General features: G+C 47.0%; 1 protein-coding gene across 1 annotated transcript in view; it reads left to right on the top strand.

Moving 5' to 3' along the window:
- The first annotated feature begins 3,171 nt into the window (after window positions 1-3,171).
- MINDY4B (MINDY family member 4B) overlaps window positions 3,172-21,960 on the top strand; it is a 35,324-nt gene continuing 16,535 nt past the window's right edge. The window contains exons 1-7 of the mRNA XM_041733653.1: window positions 3,172-3,278; window positions 3,509-3,536; window positions 5,258-5,425; window positions 13,033-13,152; window positions 13,897-13,988; window positions 16,945-17,110; window positions 17,677-17,742. Of these exons, the coding sequence (XP_041589587.1) occupies window positions 3,172-3,278; window positions 3,509-3,536; window positions 5,258-5,425; window positions 13,033-13,152; window positions 13,897-13,988; window positions 16,945-17,110; window positions 17,677-17,742 (747 nt within the window). The remainder of the gene's footprint in view (window positions 3,279-3,508; window positions 3,537-5,257; window positions 5,426-13,032; window positions 13,153-13,896; window positions 13,989-16,944; window positions 17,111-17,676; window positions 17,743-21,960) is intronic.

Here is a 21,960-nt window from a genome sequence, read left to right as displayed (position 1 = left end):
AAGTCTGGAATAGATACTAGCTTTTCTCATGAAATCACTGGTCTTACTTCAAAGTCATCCACAAGGAAAGCAAATGGATTCAGACACAGGTTTTTGCACTCATGTAGTGTACTTCCTTCACAGGTGAACGATTTCGGACCCTCTACCGTCACCCACTGCCCCGAAAACATGGCTGCAAAATCCTCCCCCTCCCCCACTATCCCTGCTTGTTCTTGTTCTTTCCTTTTGCTGCTGTGGGCCTACTGCTGCCCTAGACTCCACATGCAAAACCAATTCTTTGCCACAGCAGGGACAGTCTTGGAACAGGAGCTTTAGGTGACTTCACATGCCATGGGGTAGAAGCAAAGGTAGAAAAATGCAGAAATGGACAATCCCAGATTTCACATATTTCTGCACCCCTCCCTTCTTGCCCTGTTGTTCCAACCTGGCCCAGGATCTTCAATCCCATCTTTTCAGTCTACCCCATTTCTTACACCCAGGCCTCCTGCTCTAAGTCTTGATAAAACACTCAAGAGATGGGTGGTTTTCTCTGGATGTGGCTGAATGACATTCTTGACTCTTGGTGTCTTCCAGAGACCAGCCCTTTCCATCTGTGGAGCCCTTATCAACATCCCATGGAAAAGTGAGCGAATGGTGAGGAAGTAAAGGCAGTAACTTCTTTATTGCAAAGAGCAGAACCATGAATTCCACCCTGAGAATGAAAGGAATTAGAGGGGCTGGGCAAGGGATGCTCACAAACAGTGATGAAAGTCGGACTATGCATCAAAAGTCTTTAAAATGACCATATACCATTTAATTCAGGCATTCCACTTCTGGGGTCAAACAATGGGAAGGTAAATACGGCCTAAATAAGTGAGTGACATACCATTTGGATAGATTAGGAGGCTTCATATGGTGAAGATATGAAAGCATCCCCACTTCACAGATGAATAAACTGAGGCATGGAGAGATTAAATAACTTGTCTGAAGCCATACAGGTAGCAAGAGGTGAAGCCATGATTCAAAACTAAGCAGTCTGGGCCCAGAGACCACGTCCTTACCCACTCTGCTCTCCTGCCTGCCTCCTGCGTACCTACTCACAGCCTGCGGAGCCTGGGTTCTCACAGCGTTTCCCTCTCTTGGTGTCTGTTTCCACCACTAGAGAGAGCAGGAACTTCATCTTATTCACCTTGACATTTCCAAGTGCCTGGCACATAGGAAATACTCAAAACATGTTTATGAAACCCAACAGGAAGTTTATTTGTGAGTTGTCTATTCGCTGGGATTTATGCTTCTACCTTTACAGAATCTTCTGTAAAATAGGACAGAGACACAAACAAAAATATGCAGATTTAAGAATGACTCTTAAGAAAAAGGCTTTCTTAGCGACTCTCCTTTCTTGGGCTGGGATTGCTAAACAATTGAAATGGCAGACGCGGAATTTATTTTTTCTCATGACTTTCTAAATAGGGAAACCCAAGATAAGACATTTCTCATCATTATATTGTTCAAGAACAAGGATCACATAATTTCTTATTTTTTTTCTATACTGAGAGTGCCCAATAAATATTAAATACTAATGCCACTATTAGAAAGATAAAATTATGAAGAGTGGGACAGTAAGGGTTTTAAAAAAAGGATTTATGGTTTGAGAAGAAAAAAAAAGAAAGGAGTCATTTATGCCTCTTACGTTGACACTAAAAATGTGAAATCTGATGGAAGTTGATGGGACTTGTGAATACGAATTGGTTCTACGACCACCAAAAGTTCATCTCAGAAACTGGTGGTAGAGAAGTTCAAAGCAAAACCGTGGACGCCTAAATCCACCTGTGGTCTACTTAGTGACTTGCTGTGTCTCAAGGTCTCTGCCATGTTGCATATAACCAATCTCCTCAGCCCCGGCCATGCGAGTCATGATAGATCCAAAAAGCCTCTTCGCCTCTTCGCCTCTTCCCCTCTTAGGATTTTACCAAACTCGTCATCAGAAATGTTCAAAGAGAAAATGACCTCCTGAGGCTCAAATCTGATACTCCACCAAATCAGAAGAGACAAGAAAACTTCTATGGGTCGCCGGTATTTGTTTTTGATAAACACTTTTATATTACTCAGGGTCCTCCCAAAAGAGAGGGAGAGAGAGAGAGAGACCTTGACTGTAAGGAATTGGCTCACGTGACTGTGAAGGTTGACTAGTCTGGAACGTTCAGGGCACTTCTCTGGCTGGAGACTCAGGGAAGAGTTGATGCTTCACTCTTGAGTCTGAAGCCTATTGACAGGCAGATTCCTTCTTCCTCGGGAGACCTTCGTCTTTCTTAAGGCTTTCACCTGATTGGTTGAGATCCAACCACATTTTGGAGTATATCTATCTTACTCAAAACCTACCATTTAAATGTTAATCACATCTAAAAAAAAAAATAACAAAAACAAAACAAAAAGAAAAACACCTCCACAGCAACATCTAGATGGGCATTTGACCCAAAACTGGGCTCTCTATGTAGCCTAACAAGATGACATAAAATTACCCATCACAACAGGAATATTCTTTATTATGCCAGTTATCGCAGCTACATTTCATTCAGCCAATAGGGCATGACATCATTTTAGACCTCTCCCTGAAACAAATCAAACCAGTCCTTCTTCAAAGTGTCTGCAAGATTTCTGTGTACTAAACTCGATGCCAAACATCTGTTGGCCAATTTCTTCCTTGGCCTACATATAATCCAACAGTAGTCGATGCAGTTTTTAGATATCAACAGGATGGCTCTTACCCCCCTTTGCCTCTGTACCACAAACACTTCCTCAGAAGCATGATGGCATCAACTACTCTCACATTCCACCAGGATGGTATCCTTGGTCAATTAAATTATCCCAATTGTTTTGATGCTGAGAAGTAATTGCAATCCTTTTGTTTATAAATCTGGGTCTTGGATTAAACATTCATGGCGTCTATACAGGGAACAGCAATACACAAAGTATTCCACCTCCAATGAAAGTTTAATCGACATCTGAGAGCAGGGCCTTTCAGAGAGCCCAGAGCAGCAAGTGTGTTGGTGTGATCTCCTTGCTGGTCAAAAGTAGGGGCCGCACTCCAGCTGGCCCAGTCCAGAGAGCCAGCACCTGGCTTCCCCACTGCCCGACCTTCTTCTCCCAACCTAACAACTCCCTTCTTCAGTTCGCCACATCACCCAGAGGACTATGCAAGTCTCGGACAAGGAACAATGCTCCCAGGAGCTGGATTTGGAGGAGATAAGGAGGAAAATTTCATTTCTGGACAAATGGCGGCAAATCTTTAGTTATCATCGGTAAGAATGTCCTTGTGTTCTCATTTCTCTAGAACCAGAGGGATTTCAGGTGTTCAGGCAATCAGCTTTTATGCTCGCTACGTGAGAAGTCTCCATTATAGGTTTACATTTAAGATGCTCCAGGTATAAGCATGTGTGGAGAGAGACTTTGCTAGCAAGGTTGGGTTGGAGGAGGTTTGAGGGTTGAATAGAGGGAGTCATTTACTTGATGTTCCCTCTTTCATTTACAGGTTGGGAGCCAATAACACAACTCTTCAGGTAATTACTTTTCTCAAAACCAATGTGTTTTCCTCTGGTTGCTTCTTCAAACAATCACATTAACGGCACAATCGGCATTTATTCTATGCACATAATGTCACTCAGGCACCCGGCATTTAGCGTGCGAACACAGAAAACTAGAAAGCCCGTTGAAATCTTTTCTTTTGCTTTCCTTTTATTTTTTTCTCCATAAAAATCTCTTCCCACTTTTAAGTACTTTTCGTCATTAAGAACACCATATGGTTATTATTTTAGAAAAAAGTAATATTAGAATCTAGAGTTCTTACACGTGCAAAGCAACACTAGATTCTGACATCCAAATGCTTCAGCGTTCCTGAAGAAAAGTAATTTTGAAAGTAGCTATCATCTTTATTCAGCTTCTGAAAAACTGTTTTCCTTCATCATTTTCAAAAATGGGAAAGATGACTGAATTCAGGGGTTACAAGGCATTTTAAAATCTGTTATATGATATAAGACGAACGATGTTTTTTTAAATCTCTGTAACCCGAGGTTACGAAGTAGTGAACTTGGTATTTCAGGTATTAATTCAATCTCTGAACAAACACAGCACAAAACATGAGGGCGATTTTCTTGGCACTAATATATGATATGATCAAACAGCTGAATTATTAATATTTTAACTGTTAACGCTAAGGCATCTTCCTCCAAGTAACCTGTCATCAAAAGCCTTATTTGTGCTAAAACTTTCGTAACCACAGTCTAAATTAGAATCAGAGAGATAATGGTTCCATTTTAGTCCTGGAAGTATTCAGTGGAAATAGCTACCATTTGGGAGAACAGAATATTCAAAAGATAAAACAATCTTTGAAAGGAAAAAAATAAATAAATGTCAAATTACGCTTCATACAAGGTGAGGGAAACCCATCGCCACAAATGTAAAGATTTTCCATTTGATTTACGGAATGCAGTAGTCTGCAACTTGGAGGCTGTGTTTCTGAGATAAGAAAACATCTTGGCCTCTAGGAATCCAGAAAACTAAGGAGACAGTTTCCTTCATGTTTCGGCTACCAACGGGGCAGATTTGTTTCACGGCATCGGTATAGAAGTCAAAGAAATTGGAGGGAGACTTGACACTAACATATTTAAATGCCATAAGAATCGGTCAGAAAGAGTAAAAATAAGTTTTTTTCTTAAAGATAGGGGGTGGTTTTCTTAAAGACGAAAAGTATTATAACTCACTTATTAGGGAGCAGGAATCAGAGAAAATTAAAAGGAGGTCACCCGACTTCATTTATGGGCCAGTTAACCACACAGTGAGAAATCCCTCGTAGACACTGGAAGGTTCATTTACTGTTTATAAAATGTTGTCTTCTCAAAACAAGAGACAGCGACATTTACATTCTTCTCTAAACATAATTTCAAGTCAAGGTCTTGATAGCATTAATTATGTTTCCATAGTTACATTTAACCTCTCCCAGTCATGTAAAACTTAGGAGAAACCCTTTGACACAGACACTGGGATTTTTCTGACTCTTTTATTGCTATTTATCACAATTTTCAGAGGTCTCTAAAAGGGAGACAGTATTTTCTGAACACTGATATTTCCGAGAGAAAGAGAGCAAAAGGTGGGGGGGGGCGGAAACAAGTCATCACCAGCTCTGTTTGCTTTGGGTTTTTTTGTTTGGTTGGGTTTTTTTTCTTTTTTTTTTCTTTTTCTTTCTTTTTTTTTTTTTTTTTTTTGGCGGTGGCATTTTACACAGAATCATGAAGGCAACCATATATCTGGGAATGAAACTGAAGATGGACCGGGAATGCCTCAGCCCACAGGACAAGGACATTTGCCATCAAGCAGCCTTTGTTCTATCCCCAAACCCTCTATCATCTCTTCAAAATCAGGCGGCTTCCCTATCTCCCTGGCAATGGCCATGGTAAGTATAGCTTGTCAATTAAATATGAAAGGAAATGTAATCTTCCCCAAACAACAAGGCTGGGGAATCTTATCTGCTGTCATGTGAGAGTATTACGGAAGATAAGACCACAGACGGTTGTTATTGGTAAAAGGAGAATATAATTAAAATGACTTATTTGTGGTATTTTTCAAGGACGTCGGTGGTGTTAACAATCTTTTCCTCCCAAACTCGGAGAGTCTCTCCATTCACTTCCTTGGTCTGTTGATTAACTTTGAGGGAGTGAGGGAGTTAAGTTCAAATAATCACTACATAAGGTAAGATAGGGCAGGTGACAAGGGCCACAAACAAGCATCCAGGAAGCCAGGTCCCAGCCCTGTCCCAGCACAGGCAGGAGGGAGGGAGGGCGGTGGGACACCTGGGCCAGGCCTGGTCCTGGGGCAAGGGGCTCATCTCAGGAAATGTTTTCTGGGGCTGCCAATGAACATGCAGTGTTGAAAAGAAGCTGACATTGAGGATTCAAGTGGATTTGGAATCTCCTGGTCCCAGGGACAATTCGCTCAATTCCAAACTTGCTGGGGGGAGTTGGGCAAAGGGCTGAGGCCGAGACCCAGCTAGGGGGCAAACCAGCAGCATCTCATGGGGTCAAACAGGCCAGGGCTGGAGCCAAATGCCTTGGCAATGGTCCGAAGGCCCAGCTGTCAAGGGCAAAGAGGCATGGTGGGGCACTGGGGCACTAAGCCATGGGTCCAGCCAGGGGGGGAAGGGAAAGGACCAGCTAGGGTGAGAGATCCCTTCCGTCAAATTGCCTACAAGATAGTTCTCTCAATCAGAGTGGGACTCGGGGCTTCTTAGGGCAATTTCTTCCTCAGGACTTTCCTCCTGTCTCTTCAGCCTCCATACTGTATTCTGGAGCCTCAGGCAGAGACTTTTCCTGGGGGGCCCTAAGAACAAGAATTGGAGGAAGCACTTCCTTCCTGAGGACATGCTGCCCTACGCCTGGGCAAGCTTGCAGAAACCACCCAGGACCAGCCTGGTCACCTGGCCGAAGGCCACTAACACTTGCCCTGTAGTCAGGCCTGCGGCAGGCCGTGCGCTGCACACAGGGTCAGGCAGGAATGGGGACTGGAACCCCTTCTGGGGAAACCACACGTCTCCATCTGCTTGTTGGATTGGCCCCGACTGCAGCATTTGCAACCCCGAATACAGGCTTCCCTTAAGGTCCTCAGAGGGGACATCCTCACTTGTAGGGACCAAGCCCCACATTCCTTTTTACCCTACGCATCTTCGCTGGCCTTACAGAGCAGCAGTTTCCTGTCATCCTTGCAGTACAGATGTACCACGAGGCCCGCCGTTCTTTCTTATTATCACAAATCTTTGCCTCGATCCACCTTCCCTCCCTTGCTCAAATGCCAGATGTCACAGGAAGACAGGTCAGCAGGCTCCCAGGAGACGCCGCATTTGCTCACTGGCCTCACAGCCCCTGGCTGGTACCTTGACCCGTGTCTTGCGTGTGCAGTTAATGGCTAGCCTCTCAGGGAACGAAGACAGGCCATGCACGTGTGACCCCGTGAGAGTCTCCAGCCTCAGTGATTGGTCTGTCTACACTGTGCCGTAGAACCGGAAGCGAGGGCAACTGTGTGCATTTTCCAAGATAATGTTTTTAACGAGCAATCTCTAATAGGAATGTATTCCTGGCTCTGTGATGCATTTCTATGAAGACCCTCATTGTAGGATTTACACATATCCGGAAATTAGACTACCTTTTCTATGAGAAAAAAGAAAAAAAGAGAGAAAAGCATGAGTCTCTATCGGTATTTGCCTGTCTGGGCTCCCAGAAATTCCAGAAGCCTTCATATGATGTAACGGTGGAGGGAAAGAGTGGGGTAGGAAGGAGACAGAGGTGGGAGGGAGTCTCCTCTCAGTGTACCTTTTTGTACTCTCTGGATTTTGAACCATGTGAACATGCGATGTATTTTTAAAAACACATGTAGAAACTTTAAAAACAGGAGAAAGGCAGTCGCAGATGTTTCCAAAGCCTTCCAGTCTCTCCGTATATTGTTGGAAGCCAGAGAGCCTGGGTCTGAATTCCCCCACTTATCCACCAACACAAACGTGATGTGACTGCAGACCTCCCCCGTGACTTTTCCAAGGTAATTCTCTCCCTTTGGAAAAGCCTGGGGGACAAAAGAATCAGACGGCTAGAGCCTGATCCGGAGTCGATGGAGTGGTAAGGAAGTCCCAGAAGTGGAGATAATTGATTTTTTTTCCTTAAAAAAAAAATGAATTTGACTTATTCCCATTGTGTGGGCCAGATGATAGTGTGTCCTTTAAATAGCAGTAGCATTAATTAAACACACCCTGGGATTTCGAGCTGCTGAGCCTTGGATCCTGAGTACGCGTGTTCCAGGGAGCTGGTTTGGAAGCTTGACCAAGTCTAATGGACGGGTGGGCGGTGCAGCCGCCTGGCAAATTATCAGAGCTATTGAATCCTAATATTCACTTGAGGATGCCTTTTGTTGTCATTGGGCCCTTCTCTCTTCCCTCCTCTGTTTGGGGTAGGGATGCGTGGGATTTCCTGACTTGGGACCACACACTCTTTGCTGGAAATCTGCTGAGAAAGGAGGTGTGGGGGGGGGGGGGGGGAGTGCGCATGCCAGCCCTCCTGTTTCTCCCCTTTTGTGACCCGTTTCCAAGACTACAGCCCTCTTCCTTTCCCCAACGGAACATCTTAGGGTGCATGAGGTGTGAGGAATGATGGCCAAGGCGGCTGGCCTGGGAGAGACTAGAGAAGGTGAGCGGCCTCCTCTGCGCTCTTGCATCTGCACCTCTCCGCCCCTCACCCCAAAACTGCCTGCCTTCCCTCCAGGGCACTCTCCCGTCCTCCTCCGCAACCAGGCCCTTCTCCAGAACCCAGCCCTGAACACATTCCTGTAGCCTCTTTCATCAGCAGCCAATAAGCAGGCCCCTGGTGTTTGCAACACCACCCAGCAGGAGCATATTATATTCTGGTGGAGACCCAGGTGAGTGGAGCTTCCCTGGAGCCTAAGAGGCAATGGGTGAGGCTTTTTGGAAGTGGGAAGCACAGCCTGGTGCCCCCGCAGAAGGTCTGGCCAGGAGATGGACCTCAGTGGATGTTTGCTTGGTTCATTCACTGTTCTGGACAATCTCCCAGGGAAGCAGCCCAGTGTGGGGCAGTAGGTATCATCCCGGTGCCCCTCTTGTACTCTCCACCCTTCTCCACCCGGCCCTCTGCCAAAACTGACCTGGAGGGACTCCATCAACAGGGCTCCCTCCTCTCCTGGAGCCCTCCTGAGTTTGACCCATGGGAGCTCTGGAAGGAGCCCTGGAAGGAGCCTGGAGGGAGCTCTGGAGGGAGCCTGGGGGGAGCTCTGGAGGGAGCCTGGAGGGAGCTCTGGAGGGAGCCTGGAGGGAACCTGGAGGGAACCTGGAGGGAGCTCTGGAGGGAGCCTGGAGGGAGTCTGGAGGGAGCCTGGAGGGAGTCTGGAGGGGGCCTGGAGGGAGTCTGGAGGGGGCCTGGAGGGAGCCTGGAGGGGGCCTGGAGGGGGCCTGGAGGGAGCCTGGAGGGAGCTCTGGAGGGAGACTGGAGGGAGCTCTGGAGGGAGCCTGGAGGGAACCTGGAAGGAACCTGGAGGGAGCTTGGAGGGAGGATTTGGAAAGGAGTCAGGGTCTGTGCAGCTAGGGGAAAGCCAGTCCTCTCTCCCCAGAGTGGTTCCCCCTCCACTCCCCCTTCAGGTCTAGGGGAGATGCTCTTGCTGGCTGTGGGAGCCCCATTAGCCTCTGGGTCCCCGCCCCCCATGCAGCCCACGTCTTTGTAAGTAGTCCCTGTCTTCAACTTTCCTCAGGTTGATCATCCTGACCTAGGGCGCCATCTGGTCCCTGTGGTCCCTCTACTGGTACAAGCTGAAGGGCTTGCATTTGGGGCCTGGAGCTGCCATTTACAAGGGAGCTGACCTTGGGCCTACACGCAGCTGCTCCGCACCCCAGATGTTTTTGTTGTACACTGAAAGGGCCAAATTCAATTTTTAGAAAATTCGGCCGATGCTTACTGGGAGCCTGTCACATACCAGCCAGGGCCCTGGATGCTGAGGAATCCATGGTGAACGTGACCAGGCCAAGCGTCTACCACTCCACCTGACGGGCGAGGAGAGTAATGTTTCCTTGGACCCACTAATTCTAAACTCTGATCCCGTAATGAGCTGGTAATTCCTAAGGCAAGAAAAGGTTTAGAGAAGAAGCTTCAAAAAGTCATGCTACTTAATGTGTGAACGTGGGCATGTGAGCGTGCGTGAGCGTGAGTGCATGAGTGTGCGTGAGCGTGTCAGACAACGATCCTCACCACTGTCATCATCCTGCCGATCAGGAAAGAGAGGCATTCATTACAAATTCTAGAAAACCAATCAGGGGAGAAGAGAAGAACTCAGAACCGTGCTTGAGGGTGCCAAGTAAGAACTATCGTCCTGGTCATTCATTAGGTCACCATTTGCGTCCCGTTAGCCGGCAGCACGATGACCCACACCTCTCCTGAGTCTAGCAGGCCGGGCTTGGTCCAAGCAATATTCCTTATGAAGGTCAATGTCAACGTAGGTAAGATGAGTCACCTTTACTAAGTCACGCTGGCTGGGAGGGCTGGCCCCAGAGGGCCACCCCAGTCGGGCTGGCTGGTGACACTCCCTAAGTTGGAAGTGGTACCTGGCAACAGAAGGAAGACTTTGTTTAGACTTCCAGAGGTTTGTTTTTTTTTTTAAGTGAATTTGAATTCTAAGCCTTCTTAGTCTCAGGCTCTCACATTTACACACTTCCCCTCCCCTCCGCCTGTCAGGATAAGCAATAAAATCTTAGGAGGGGCAAACTGTCCAAGGGCACGCGGTCAGCGTGGAGTGGAACCCGTCGTCTTCTCAACCCTGGAGTGGGGGGTGCTCGGTCTGTCTTCTGGGCTGTGTCGCCTTGATGGCAGGGAAACACTCGATTTCATCGTCAGCCCTCTTCCTGGGGATGTCCTGTGGTTGGTGGCCCGTTGGCCATGGGACACACCTGGTCTGTGTCTCCCAAGAGCAGTCTCTACGCCCTTCTCTTCTCTCTCCTTGATTTGCTGTTACCCTGAGACACCAAATTCATTCATTCATTCATTCATTCATTCATTCTTTCTTTCTTTCTTTTTCTTTCTAAGATTTTATTTTTATTTTATTCATGGGAGTGATTGAGACAGAAACAGAGAGGCAGAGGCAGAGGGGAAGCAAGCTCCTCGAGGAGCAGGGAGCTCAATTCAGGGCTCCATCCTAAGGACCCTGAGATCATGACCTGAGCAGAAGGCAGATGCTTAACCGACTGAGCCACCCAGGTGCCCCCAGGCAAATTATTTTTCTTCAAGTGCACTTCTGGGCCCTTGCTCATGCTGAAATGCACCTGCCTCTATTTCTTTGTAGAGGCAATCTTTTCTTTCGACAGTGGGAGCAGAGATGGCCAGGAAATAAACTCCAGCCACAGAAGCAGACCCTGGTCCCACAAGGGGAAGAGCATTCCAGATGCAGGCTTCTCCTGCATCTCTTTCTTAGAAACCATTTAGCTCTGGACCAATTGGGCTGCATGTTCTTTTTGTCCACATCCTCCAGTTGGCTTTGAACGCCTGAATGTGATATTAAGGTTTCCAGGATCAGCCCCCCGGAACTCTCCAGTCTCAACTTCCACAGACTTCCTGTACCACGGTTCTGGAACACACACAGATATGCATACACGTGCACACACCGCAGAGTCTCCTAGTTGCACTGAACCACTCCCTATCCCAGGACGCTCTGAGTACTCTGTGTGTGTGTGTGTGTGTGTGTGTGTGTGTGTGTGTGTGTGTATGTGTTTGCAGATCTTCTCTGCCTCCTCTCCCCTCTGTTATAGGCAATAGGCCAATGTGTGGTCTGTCCCAAAGTGTGAGACATGTGCCTCTGCTGGAGCATGAGTGCTTTTAGGGATACGTCATTAAGTGCCATATTACATAGACTGGGGCACCTTGTGGGAAAGTTAGCTCCTTCCTCACCCAGGCAGACCCTGGAGAAAGGCTCTGTGAGGGATGACACCTCATTCACACTTCCTGCTTCCTTAATTACTTAAAAAGAATGCCAGCTTAGGTGGAGCTTTCACAGGCAACGGTTCCTAGCATAAGTCAATCGAACATTGTTTTATTTCCATTATTTTTTTTTAAGACGTGACAAGTGATTTTGATTCCTACTTAAAGATGTGATATGAAGTGTCCTTACTAAACAGATGTTTTTGAAGTTATCGAAGAGTAGCTCCAGCTAGTGAAAAAATATTAATTAAATAAAGACCGGCACGCAAAAACGATAGCGATCATAGGATGGCGCGTACTTAAAGCTAGGGAAGCAGAGCAACGGATGCAAATCCCAGCTGTCCCTACCAGCTGGGTAACTTACTCGAGTACTTATCTGTGAAAAGGGGATAAGAAGAGTACCTACCTCAAAGAATTAAATCAACATCATGAATATAAAGCACTTAGGCCAATGCCTGGTGCATAGAAAATGCTCAATAAACGCTAGATGCCATTTGCCAGCCTGGTTCAAATGCCGCCCCTTCCCTGAAGCCTTCTGGAGTGCTTCAGTCAGAAGTTCTCCTTCCTCTGTTCTCTCAAGCTACCTTGTGCTCACGGAACTTCACACTTTCTATCTTATACATAGTTGTGGGGTATCAGACTTTTTATTTCTCTATATCCCAAATAGGGCCAAGCGCATGCTAAACAATTTATATGTCCCTGATCATGAATGGATTCTCTCTCTCTCTCTCTCTTTTTTTTTTTTTCATGTGTTTGGTTTGTAAAGGATTATTTTTTTTTTCTGGGAAGCTCTAAAAGACCCTCTCTAATCTCAACACGCTATAGAGTAGCCAGGAAAACCTTAAAGATTCTGGGGCAAGAGAACGGAGAATGCTTTGTTTAGTGTCATTGGAACCAATGTTGTACTCAAGCTAGAAATGCAGAGTCCTGTTTCTTTTTCCTAGAGCAAGAGAGAAAGACTCAAAGATGGGAGAGGTAGGGGCTGCAGAGTCATGGATATAGATAGGGACAAGAGGCAGAGGGCCAGCGCAGCAGCCCGCGGTGGGCAGCAAGGCGTAAGGGAGACATGGCTGGCAATGGAAGGTGAGACAGACACAGGGACAAAAATTGGTTGGGGACCACAGGGTGCAAAGTCAACACACTGAGCCTTCAGGATAAAATAGTCAAAGGGCACCTGGTTGGCTCAGTCAATTAAGCGTCCGACTTCAGCCTAGGTCATGATCCCAAGGTCCTGGGACTAAGCCCCATGTTGGGCTCCTTACTCAGCAGGGAGTCTGCGTCTCCCTCTCCCTCTGACCCCCGCCCCTTGTGCTTTCTCAAATAAATAAACAAAATCTTTTAAAAAAAAAATAGTCTAAGGGAACCTGGTGTAATTCTTTTGCACACGACTCTACACTTAAGATAGGGGAATAAGGTAACATGTAAACCAGAATGAAGGAAGGGGACGGGCCTCCCTCCATAACTTCACCACCATACTTAAGGCTGTTTATGAGGAATGTGTCCAAGAAGAATTATCTTTGTTTGAATCATTTATTTCCCCTCTTCTCAGAAGTTACGGCAGAGCCTCTTTGGCAATACCATCCATGTCTTCAGCCATGACTGGAAAAAGGCCTATTTCCGGTTCCACGATCCTTTTTCTGACCTGGCTTTCGCTTTGGAAGTAGGAAAGGTAATAATAGGCAAAATTTTTTAGATATTCTAATCCCATACTCCCTATCCATGTTTCCCTCCATCCTCACCCATCAGGAATGCATGTTTTCATTACAATCATTTCTAGAAGCGTATTTAATATACTTTAAAATTTAACCTTAAATGACAAGAGACTGTTTGCAACTATAAACTTACTGCCAGGGTTGTAGCAAAGTCTCAACTTCCCCCCATCCCCCCCATACACCCCGCCCTCCCCAATTCTAGTTTTCCTGCTCTTCTCTCCAAGTTCGAAGTATCCCTGAGGATTTAGAAGGCAGCAGGAGACCCAGGAGCTTCTTTCTGTCTTGCTTGAAACCTCAGGAATTCATGTCATCAGTTACCAGTCGCACAGAATTTCAAGGACTAGCCAACAAGTTCCTTGCATCCTACAAATCTACAAGTTTGATATGAAGCAGGAGCATGGTAGAGGAAGGGTGGAGGGGGACACGCATCCCCAGGTGCCAGTCTACAGGGCTCCACGAAGGAGCTGGTCATTGCAGATTCTGGCCCAGCCATGGCATCTGACCATGGCCCCATGTCTATATAACACAGTGTCCCTTTGCCACGCTCAGGGATGCTGTACCCCAGGAGGCAGAGGGCTGCTGAGAATAGACAGCATCCATCTCCAAGGGTTCTCCTTTGTCATGTTGGCCCCGAAGGAATTCCATTAGAGCCCCGCTCCCAGCCTTCACATGCCTCACAGTATTCACCTTCCCCATTTCAGGGAGGTGCCCGGAGTATTCAGATGGCTGTACAAGGATCTATCATCAAATACTTGTTGTTTACAAGGAAGGGAAAAGACTGCAACTTTCAAAGGTAAGAGGCCTAGAACTACTTGAAAGAGTTACGCATTTCAGGAGAACCTTTATGTGCCAAATAGTCAATATGGAAGATCCCCTGGGGGGGGGGGGGGCTCTGGAAGGGGACTTGCCTCAAGAGACCAAAGTGGCTCTGGTTCTCCTGGAGGGACTGGATTTTGTGACTGGGGAGGACTCTTCTGAAGCCACTCTCAATGGCTGCAGGAATAATGTTGACAGTTTTTATGCTCCACTGCAAACCATCCTGTCAGGTAAAATGATGCACCTGGTCTCAGGTGGGCTTACTTGACAATATTTGATGGGAAGCCCCAGACTAACAATTTCAAGGAAGAACAAAAGGGCTGATTTTTAGAAACCCTGGTAAATGAAGGATTAATTCTCCTATTTAACCAGGCTGACCAAGTATAGTGTTTGGTAGTTGCCAATTTAAGAAAATCAGTTCATATGACTTGACGTAGAAGTCAATAAACCCCTATCGTGTGCAAAGCTCTATGCTCGATATTAGAAGAAATAAAAATAAGTAAAACGTGTGTATCTGCCTTCAGCAGGGTGAGTTATCCCTCAAAGCAGGAGCTAAATGTATAATTTATTCTAAGATCATGAATTGCCAGTTTCCTGAGAAGCGGAGCCAGAGATGGGAGTTCTTTATACAAGTGATTTATGAAGGGAATGCCTTGTTGGAGAGAGAAAAAAAAAATCTTTTATCCTTCTAGCTTCTTTGGCTGGTCTAATAATTAACCTGACAGAGGACAGATTAATAGGAGAAAAACGAACATAAGTTTCATGACATGTATACATCCTGTATACATGGGAGAGACCCAGGAAAATAGAGTAACTCCCCAGAATAGCCAAAGGCATCACCTGAAATACCATCTTTGGCTAAAGACCAAGGAAGATGCTGAGGGAGGGGAGTCCGTCGTGGGAGATTACCAGGAAAAGCAGAGCAAACGAGGGGTAAGGTTGTTGTGCAGATTTACATCCCTGCGTTCTTGACCAATAGAAGTTTCTGGAGATTTAGAGCCACCCCCCTCTTCCAGTGAGAGAGATACCCTTACAAATGGCGATTTCCCTTATAATGTCTTTTGCAAAAGGGTAACTTCTACTGAGCTTTCAGACCTTCTCTGAAGTCTGTAGTTAAAAAAGGAAAAATAAAGCAGCTTAAAATAATCAATATGCCAAAGAGGTTGGGGTGGCAAGACTCGCTCCCCTTCAGCCCGCAGGAGGAACCTGTAAGAGCGAGGGATGCAGGGTAGGGAAGGAGAAGCTGGGGATGCGGTGTCCAGTGATGCGCAGCCTTGGTCTGATCCCATGGGAGCTCCGCAGCCTCAGCTGCCCCATTTTCAAAGAAGTAAGTGGGGCCTTTGGGCTTCCCACCCAGTCGGCCTTTGGCTTTCAGCCATCCCTCAAAAGGCAGGCATAGCTCCTAATCACTCCCAGGCCAGGTGGTCCCAGATCTTCAGAGAGAGTTGAAAAGTAGGAGTCACAGGTAGCCATCCCCCAGAGCAGCTGGGGGAGGTGTCCACCAAGTAAGTAAAAGGGGCCTCGGGGAATCCAGATGAAGTACACACACATTTGCTCCACACATAAAGCATCTCGCACAGCACCTGATATGCAAATTTAATTTAAATATTAAATATGTGGTGATGAGGAACCGCTATCCGAGACCTGCTCCATGAAGACTTCCTGAACCTTCTGAGTCAAAAGCTGTCTCCCTCTTCTGGGCTGTCTTAGCCCTTTGGTTTATTCTCATCCACCTCCTCAGACTAGGTTTTGGAGTATGGAACTCCCTGCTGCCCAGTTCTGTACCACCGCAGGGCTAGAAGGATGATATACATAAATCATTACTGAGTTCCTTAATGAACCCCAATCATGTGTTTCTCCAACAGTTGTCAGTGTTAAATATTTAGAAAACCGGCACAGTAGAGGTCTACAATGTAAAGACTGGCCCCCATGTCTTGGGAAATCCTATCAGACTGGGATTGCTCCATAGACTCTAATGGTTAAGAGCAGGGAGTCAGGAGCCAGCCTGCCTGATTTCAGATCACTGCTCTACCATTTCCCGGGTGAATGACCCCCCCGGGGCAGGGTGGGGGGGACAATTACTCAACATCTCTTTCTTTCTTCGCCTCTAAAATGTGAGTAACAGGGACGCCTGGGTGGCTCAGTGGTTGAGTATCTGCCTTCTGCTCAGGTCAGGATCCTGGGATCCTGGGATCGAGTCCCTCACTGGGCTCCTTGCAGGGAGCCTGCTTCTCCCTCTGCTTCTCTCTCTGCCTCTGTGTGTGTGTGTGTGTCTCACATGAATAAATAAAATCTTTCAAATAAAATAAGATGCAAAGTAGCTGTAGTATCTACTTCACGAGGTTCTTGGGAGGATGCAATGAGGTGACATGTATGAAGCACTTAGAGCAATGCTGGGGACAGTGATGCCAGGCAAGTGTGAGCTACAAGTCAGTAAGGACAACACAAGGTGGGCCTCCAGCGAGGCATAGGACAGACATGAGCAGGCGGGACAGACAATGAAAGGTACACCTTGGCATGAGCAAAGCTGTGGAGGGGCAACGTAGGATGTATGTTCAGGTCACTGGTCCAAGGAGGCCAGTGGGCTTGCACAATAACACAGGGAGATAATGCTGGGAGGATTGTTTGGGGTCACACTTGCAAAGGGCCTGTCATTGGGTTAAAAAGGTTGGCTCAGTCTCTGCTGGAGTTCGGGAGAGAGGACAGTTGGTGGGGTCACAAGAGGTGGGATGACTCACAGGGTGGCACTGGCTAAGATCACCCACAGAAATAATATGCTGCTGTGAGGATGCCAGTTCCCGTGACGTTCTCACGGCGTAGTTGATGAAGGAACCAAAGAGACCCACCGGGTGTTCAGAAAGGTAGAGGCACCTCGCGTTCAGCTAGGTGACTGTTGATGCCAGTGTTTCCCCACCCAACCTTCTGCATTGTAGTTTATGTGCCATAAGCAAGCAGGAGCAAGAGCAAGCCCTGGCTGCGGCGCTGGCCAGCATCGTGTGGGCTGCAGGAGCAGCTGAGAAGGCCACCGTCTGCCTTGTCACTGAGGACACCTATGTCACCTCCACCCCTGACTATCCTGGAGATGATTTCACTGAGCGAGTGAGTGCACCCCTGTCCGTCCTGCCACATAAAGGGCCAACGAAGCCAAAGAGTGTACTAGGCTCACCATGGAAATGAAGGTGGAGCCCCATCGATGCTCCTGGAAGTGTCGATGTGACCAAAGGCATCTTCCAAGGAGGTAACGACCAGGGTTGTAAGTGATCCAGGCGGCCTAAGGGGAGAGGAGACTCCTGCTGTGAATTTTTCCTTCCAGAATTCATCATTATCCGGATTATCCCATACCTGAGATCATTACAGGCTGCATTTCCACATCCACTGTCTTACACATTCCCGAGTCCTACCTATCAGGAGAAAAACATGTTTATGGTTTTGCTGCTCAAGATATCATATTGGCTTAAAACTAAGGAATGTAGAAGTGAGGCCAGGTCATTCACTTCCACTATGTATGTTTTGCACGGCCTTGTGTAAGACGAAACGTCAGGCTTTAGCAATGTGATTTTGCAATGAAACAAAAAGCTTCCTTGAGGAAATAGCCGTAAGTTGACATCTCATAGATGTAGCTTTCATCTTCCTTTTCATTTTTATCTTCTGTTCCTGATTTATAGCTCCAGCTGTTTGAACTTGTAGAGAAAGGAGCCACTGAGAAATTCATCTATGATCATTTACAATGTGTAAGTGTTTAAGTGTTGAGATAATTCCTTTATGTTGAACTGATCTTACAGGAATCTTCTTTCTTTTACAAAGTGTATTTCTAATGATGCTTATTAAGAAAACCAGGTCATTTTGAAAGCTCAGGAAAGGCCAAATGAGAGAAAGAGAAGCCCGCCTCTCCCTCCCCACAACCTAAAAAGAGGCCAGCTCACACACAGGCCACTCACAATTGCCTCTTTGTCCCTGGCTAATCAAACCCAGAGAATAATGCTATAGAGGGCATATGCCAAGATTTCTTTTGTGGGAAGAGAATACGTCAAAGCAGCCTTGTCTCATCTGATGGATAAAACACAAAAATGCCTTACAACGAAAGCCCTGGTCTAAATTGCCAAAATGACTCCAAGGGAATGACTTCTGTTCTGAAAAAGGTGGCCTCGTTTCACCTTGTTTTACCAGCACCTTCCATGCAATGTCCTCCTGGCAGTGGAACTTCCCCACCTCCCAGGTGGGGACAGTGTTGGTGGAAAATCTAAGGTGCCTTTTAAAGATTCCTTTGCAGTGGAAAGGGATGAGTACTGATTTTCTAAAGAATCAGAACCCTAAGAGGTAAAAGAGGATGATTAGTAGGGTAACCACGAAGCCACACAACTGTGGATTATACAGAAGGGGGAGATGTGTTCTACGAAACTCACTGCTCCGTTCCTTCCAAAGTCTATAGAGGCAGAAAACTTGTGGCCATACATTGGCCACACGATCTTGATTAAACCAGTTACCCCAGGCCAACCTCCCCCACCGTCTCATAGGTCTGTATGGCAGGTAGAAGAAAGACCCCCCGGCCAATGCCACCCCACACACAAAGGTGTCCATACCTTACCCCCTGGAGCCTATGAATTTTATTCTTTCGTAGAAAAGGGGAATTAAGGTTGCTAATCAGCGGACTTGATTTTTTTTTCCATTTTTAAAGCTTGTATTATTTAAGTATAGGTGACATACAACGTTATACTGGCCTCAGGTGCACAACATAGTGATTTGGCAATTCTGTGCATTGCACAATGCTTCAACATAAGGAGAGTACTCTGCATCACCCAGGCGAGCCCAATTAATCACAAAGGCCCTAGATGTGGAAGAGGAAGTCAGAGGGTATAACATGAGGAAAGTGGCACCTGCCACTGCTGGCTTTGAAGATGGAAGCAGGCGGACAGGACCACTAGAAGCTGTAAAAGGCAGGAAAACAGATTCCCCCCTAGAGCCTCCGGCTGACATTTCGATTTTGGCCCAGTTAGACCCACTTTGGGCTCCTGACCTCCAGAACTGTAAGATAATACATTTGTATCGTACTTCGTTTTATCAAGTTTTTCGTTGTAATTCCGGCAGAGTTAACATGCAGTGCTGTGTTAGCTCCAAAATTTGTATTATTTAAGCTATGAAATTTATGGTTATTTGTTACAGCCTCGTTATAAAACTGATAAAAGCTGTATGATAGACTTTAAAGACCTGACATGAAATATTAAGTGAGAAGTTTGCTTAGGGACTCTCTGTTGTGGGCAGGAGATGTCTAATGGGGTGACACAGAGAGAACCACGTGAGGCACAAGGCTTCCAGCAAAAATAGACAAACCCTTTCCTCTTAGTCCTCTATCTCCTCAACGCAGACCTGGGGTAGTCTGATGCAATAGGAAGGACTCGCACGTCTGTGGGCGATTCCTCAGTGTAGCCAGAGTCGAGAATCACAACTATCCTCATTGAAGACTAAGAGTAAAGCCAGAATAAGTAAAACAGGCCCAAAGCAGAGGCAGACCATGTGGTGTGGGTGAGCGTGGCACAAGAGCTACCCTGGTCAAACAGACCCCTGCCAACTGTCACCAAAGCCACTCTGGGGAAGCGTGGGCAGCAGTTCCTCAGTGAGGGTGGCACTTGATGCTCCTCTCAAGGGCACCCCGACCAGGGACTTCACTCTAGAATGAGCCCCCATCCCAGACCTTTACCAAAGCCCATTCACTCTCAAGATGCACAGTGCTGTGTCCCATACCTGTGTCCCATCTCGAGACAGAAATCAAGCCAGAGGTCTGCGGGCTACATGTGAATGGTAGGACCTATTGTAATGGGTTGGATTTCATCCTCCAAGAAGATATGTTCAAGTCCTAACCTCCAGTGCCTGTGATCTTATGGGGAAAGGAGGTCTTTGCAAATGGAATCAAGTTAAGAAGAAGGCATGCTGGATTGGGGTCGGCTCTAATCCAGTGACTTTATTGTCATAAGAGGAAGAAGGATATTTGGATGCAGACACGGGGAGAGCACCATGTGGTAATGCGGGCAGAGGCTGGAGTGGTGCATCCTATAAGCCGAGGCACCCCAGGGATTGTCAGCAGCCACCAGAAGCTAGAAGACACAAGGAAGGATCCTTCCCTACGGCCTTCAGCAAGAGCAGAGCCTTGCCCTGACAGCTTGGTTTCAGATGGCTGGCCTCCAGAATAAATTCCTATTGTTTTTAAGCCATTCAAATTTCTGGTGATTGGTGACAGCAATCCTAGGAAACTAATACACCCATCATACATGATCTGCAGCAGTAGCCCACACAGCGTTGTATTTTTAAAAATTTGACTCAGCAACTGTCAAAAACAATCAGGAGATGCCACACAAAACTCTGGATTTTGTAGCTCCCCCCCCCCCCCCCCCCCCCGCAAATCAGGAAATCTGGCTGCCCTAGGCCTATCTCCCGGCATGTCCTCAAATTAGCTGACATGGGGGCGGTGACTCCCATTGGGCAAGCTCAGAGAGGCTGGATGATGCCACCCACCTGGCAAAAGGACTTTGCAGATGTGATTAAGTTAAAGATCTTGAAATAGGGAGTTGATCCAAATTTTCCTGGTGGTCCCAGTTAATAAGAGGAGTCTTATAAAAGAAAGTGGATGCCGGGGTGGGGGGGAAGAAAGAGGTGTGGCGAGGGAAGCAGAGGGAGAAGAGGGGTCGCGGTGTAGGGTCACACTTTAGGATCATGAGCCAAGGATAAGGACGGCTTCTAGAAGCTGGAAAAGGAAGTGAACAGCATTGCCCATCAAGCCTCCAGAAGAAACACGGGCTTGCCAGCAGCTTGAATCAAACTCATGAAGCGACACCCCTGTTGGACTTCATGTCCCAAACTATATGAATTTGTGTTGTTTCTACACCGCCAACTTTGTGGGGTTTGTTATGGTCGTAACAGGAAACGAACACACCAGTGCCCCCAGTCTGCCTCAGGCCCCACCTCTGCTCGTTTCTCCGACACCCTGCAGCACACCCATTCGGGTTCCTGTCTGGCTCCTGTGGTGCTGGAATGTTTTCTCCTGCCTGAGGGTCCTGCCCCTGCCAGGGCACAGAGCGTGAAGGGCACAAATTAATCCAGGAAAGGGAAAGCACCTGCATTTTAGTAGAGGCCCTCCTGTGCCTCTGGTGGAGTGGCTTTCACCCTGGGAACCTTGAAAGCCAGCCAAAGAGCTACTTTTCAGCAGCCGGAGCACTGACGGGAAGCTAAGGCCTACTACCTGAACGTTGGTTGGGCAATTTGGATCTGATCCTGGAGCCCACAGGGAACCTTTGGAAACTTGTAAGCAGAAATAGAACCTGGCCAAGAAAAGACACAGGGGAGACATGCCTGAAAGAGGGACGGATACTAATTTTGCTGTCGTTCCAGCGCGTTCCAAGAACTAAGGTTGGTACTGTGCCTGATTTCATTGGACTTTTGCAACAAACCTGCCATGTATCTGTAGTTGCAGATCAGGAGATTGAAACTCAGGCAAGTCAGTAAATGGGAATAAGAGTAGAGCTGGTTTTGAACCTAGACCTGTCTAGCGCCAAAGCTATTTCTGTAGAGGATCTCTGCTCCCCCCGGGGGCAACGAGGAGGGAAGGGTACCCCGACCGAGGAGAGGCTGGGAGAGGGGCCAGCCGAGAACACACAGCAGGCCTGGGCTAGGATGGAGGCCAGAAAAATGGAGAGGAAAGATCTACTACATGGTAGCCCTGATTCACGTGATACAAGTGGAAGGAAGAAAAACAGGTCAAAAAGCAAGAGAATGACGTGCCTTGGACAGATCTGAAACAGGGAAGAATGCATTTGAGAGTGAAGATGACCCAGGGCAGCATCCTATTAGCAGCTCAGGAAAAAAAAAAAAATCTTCTTGGGCTATAAATCCTTGAATTCATGCCTAGAGATAAACATAGTTGCATTGCTTTAAGGCAAACAGGTTTTTTTATTTTTATT

This window comes from Vulpes lagopus, chromosome 19 (assembly GCF_018345385.1).
Source record: "Vulpes lagopus strain Blue_001 chromosome 19, ASM1834538v1, whole genome shotgun sequence".
NCBI classification, from domain to species: domain Eukaryota; kingdom Metazoa; phylum Chordata; class Mammalia; order Carnivora; family Canidae; genus Vulpes; species Vulpes lagopus.
This window is presented reverse-complemented; position numbering and strand designations above follow the sequence as displayed.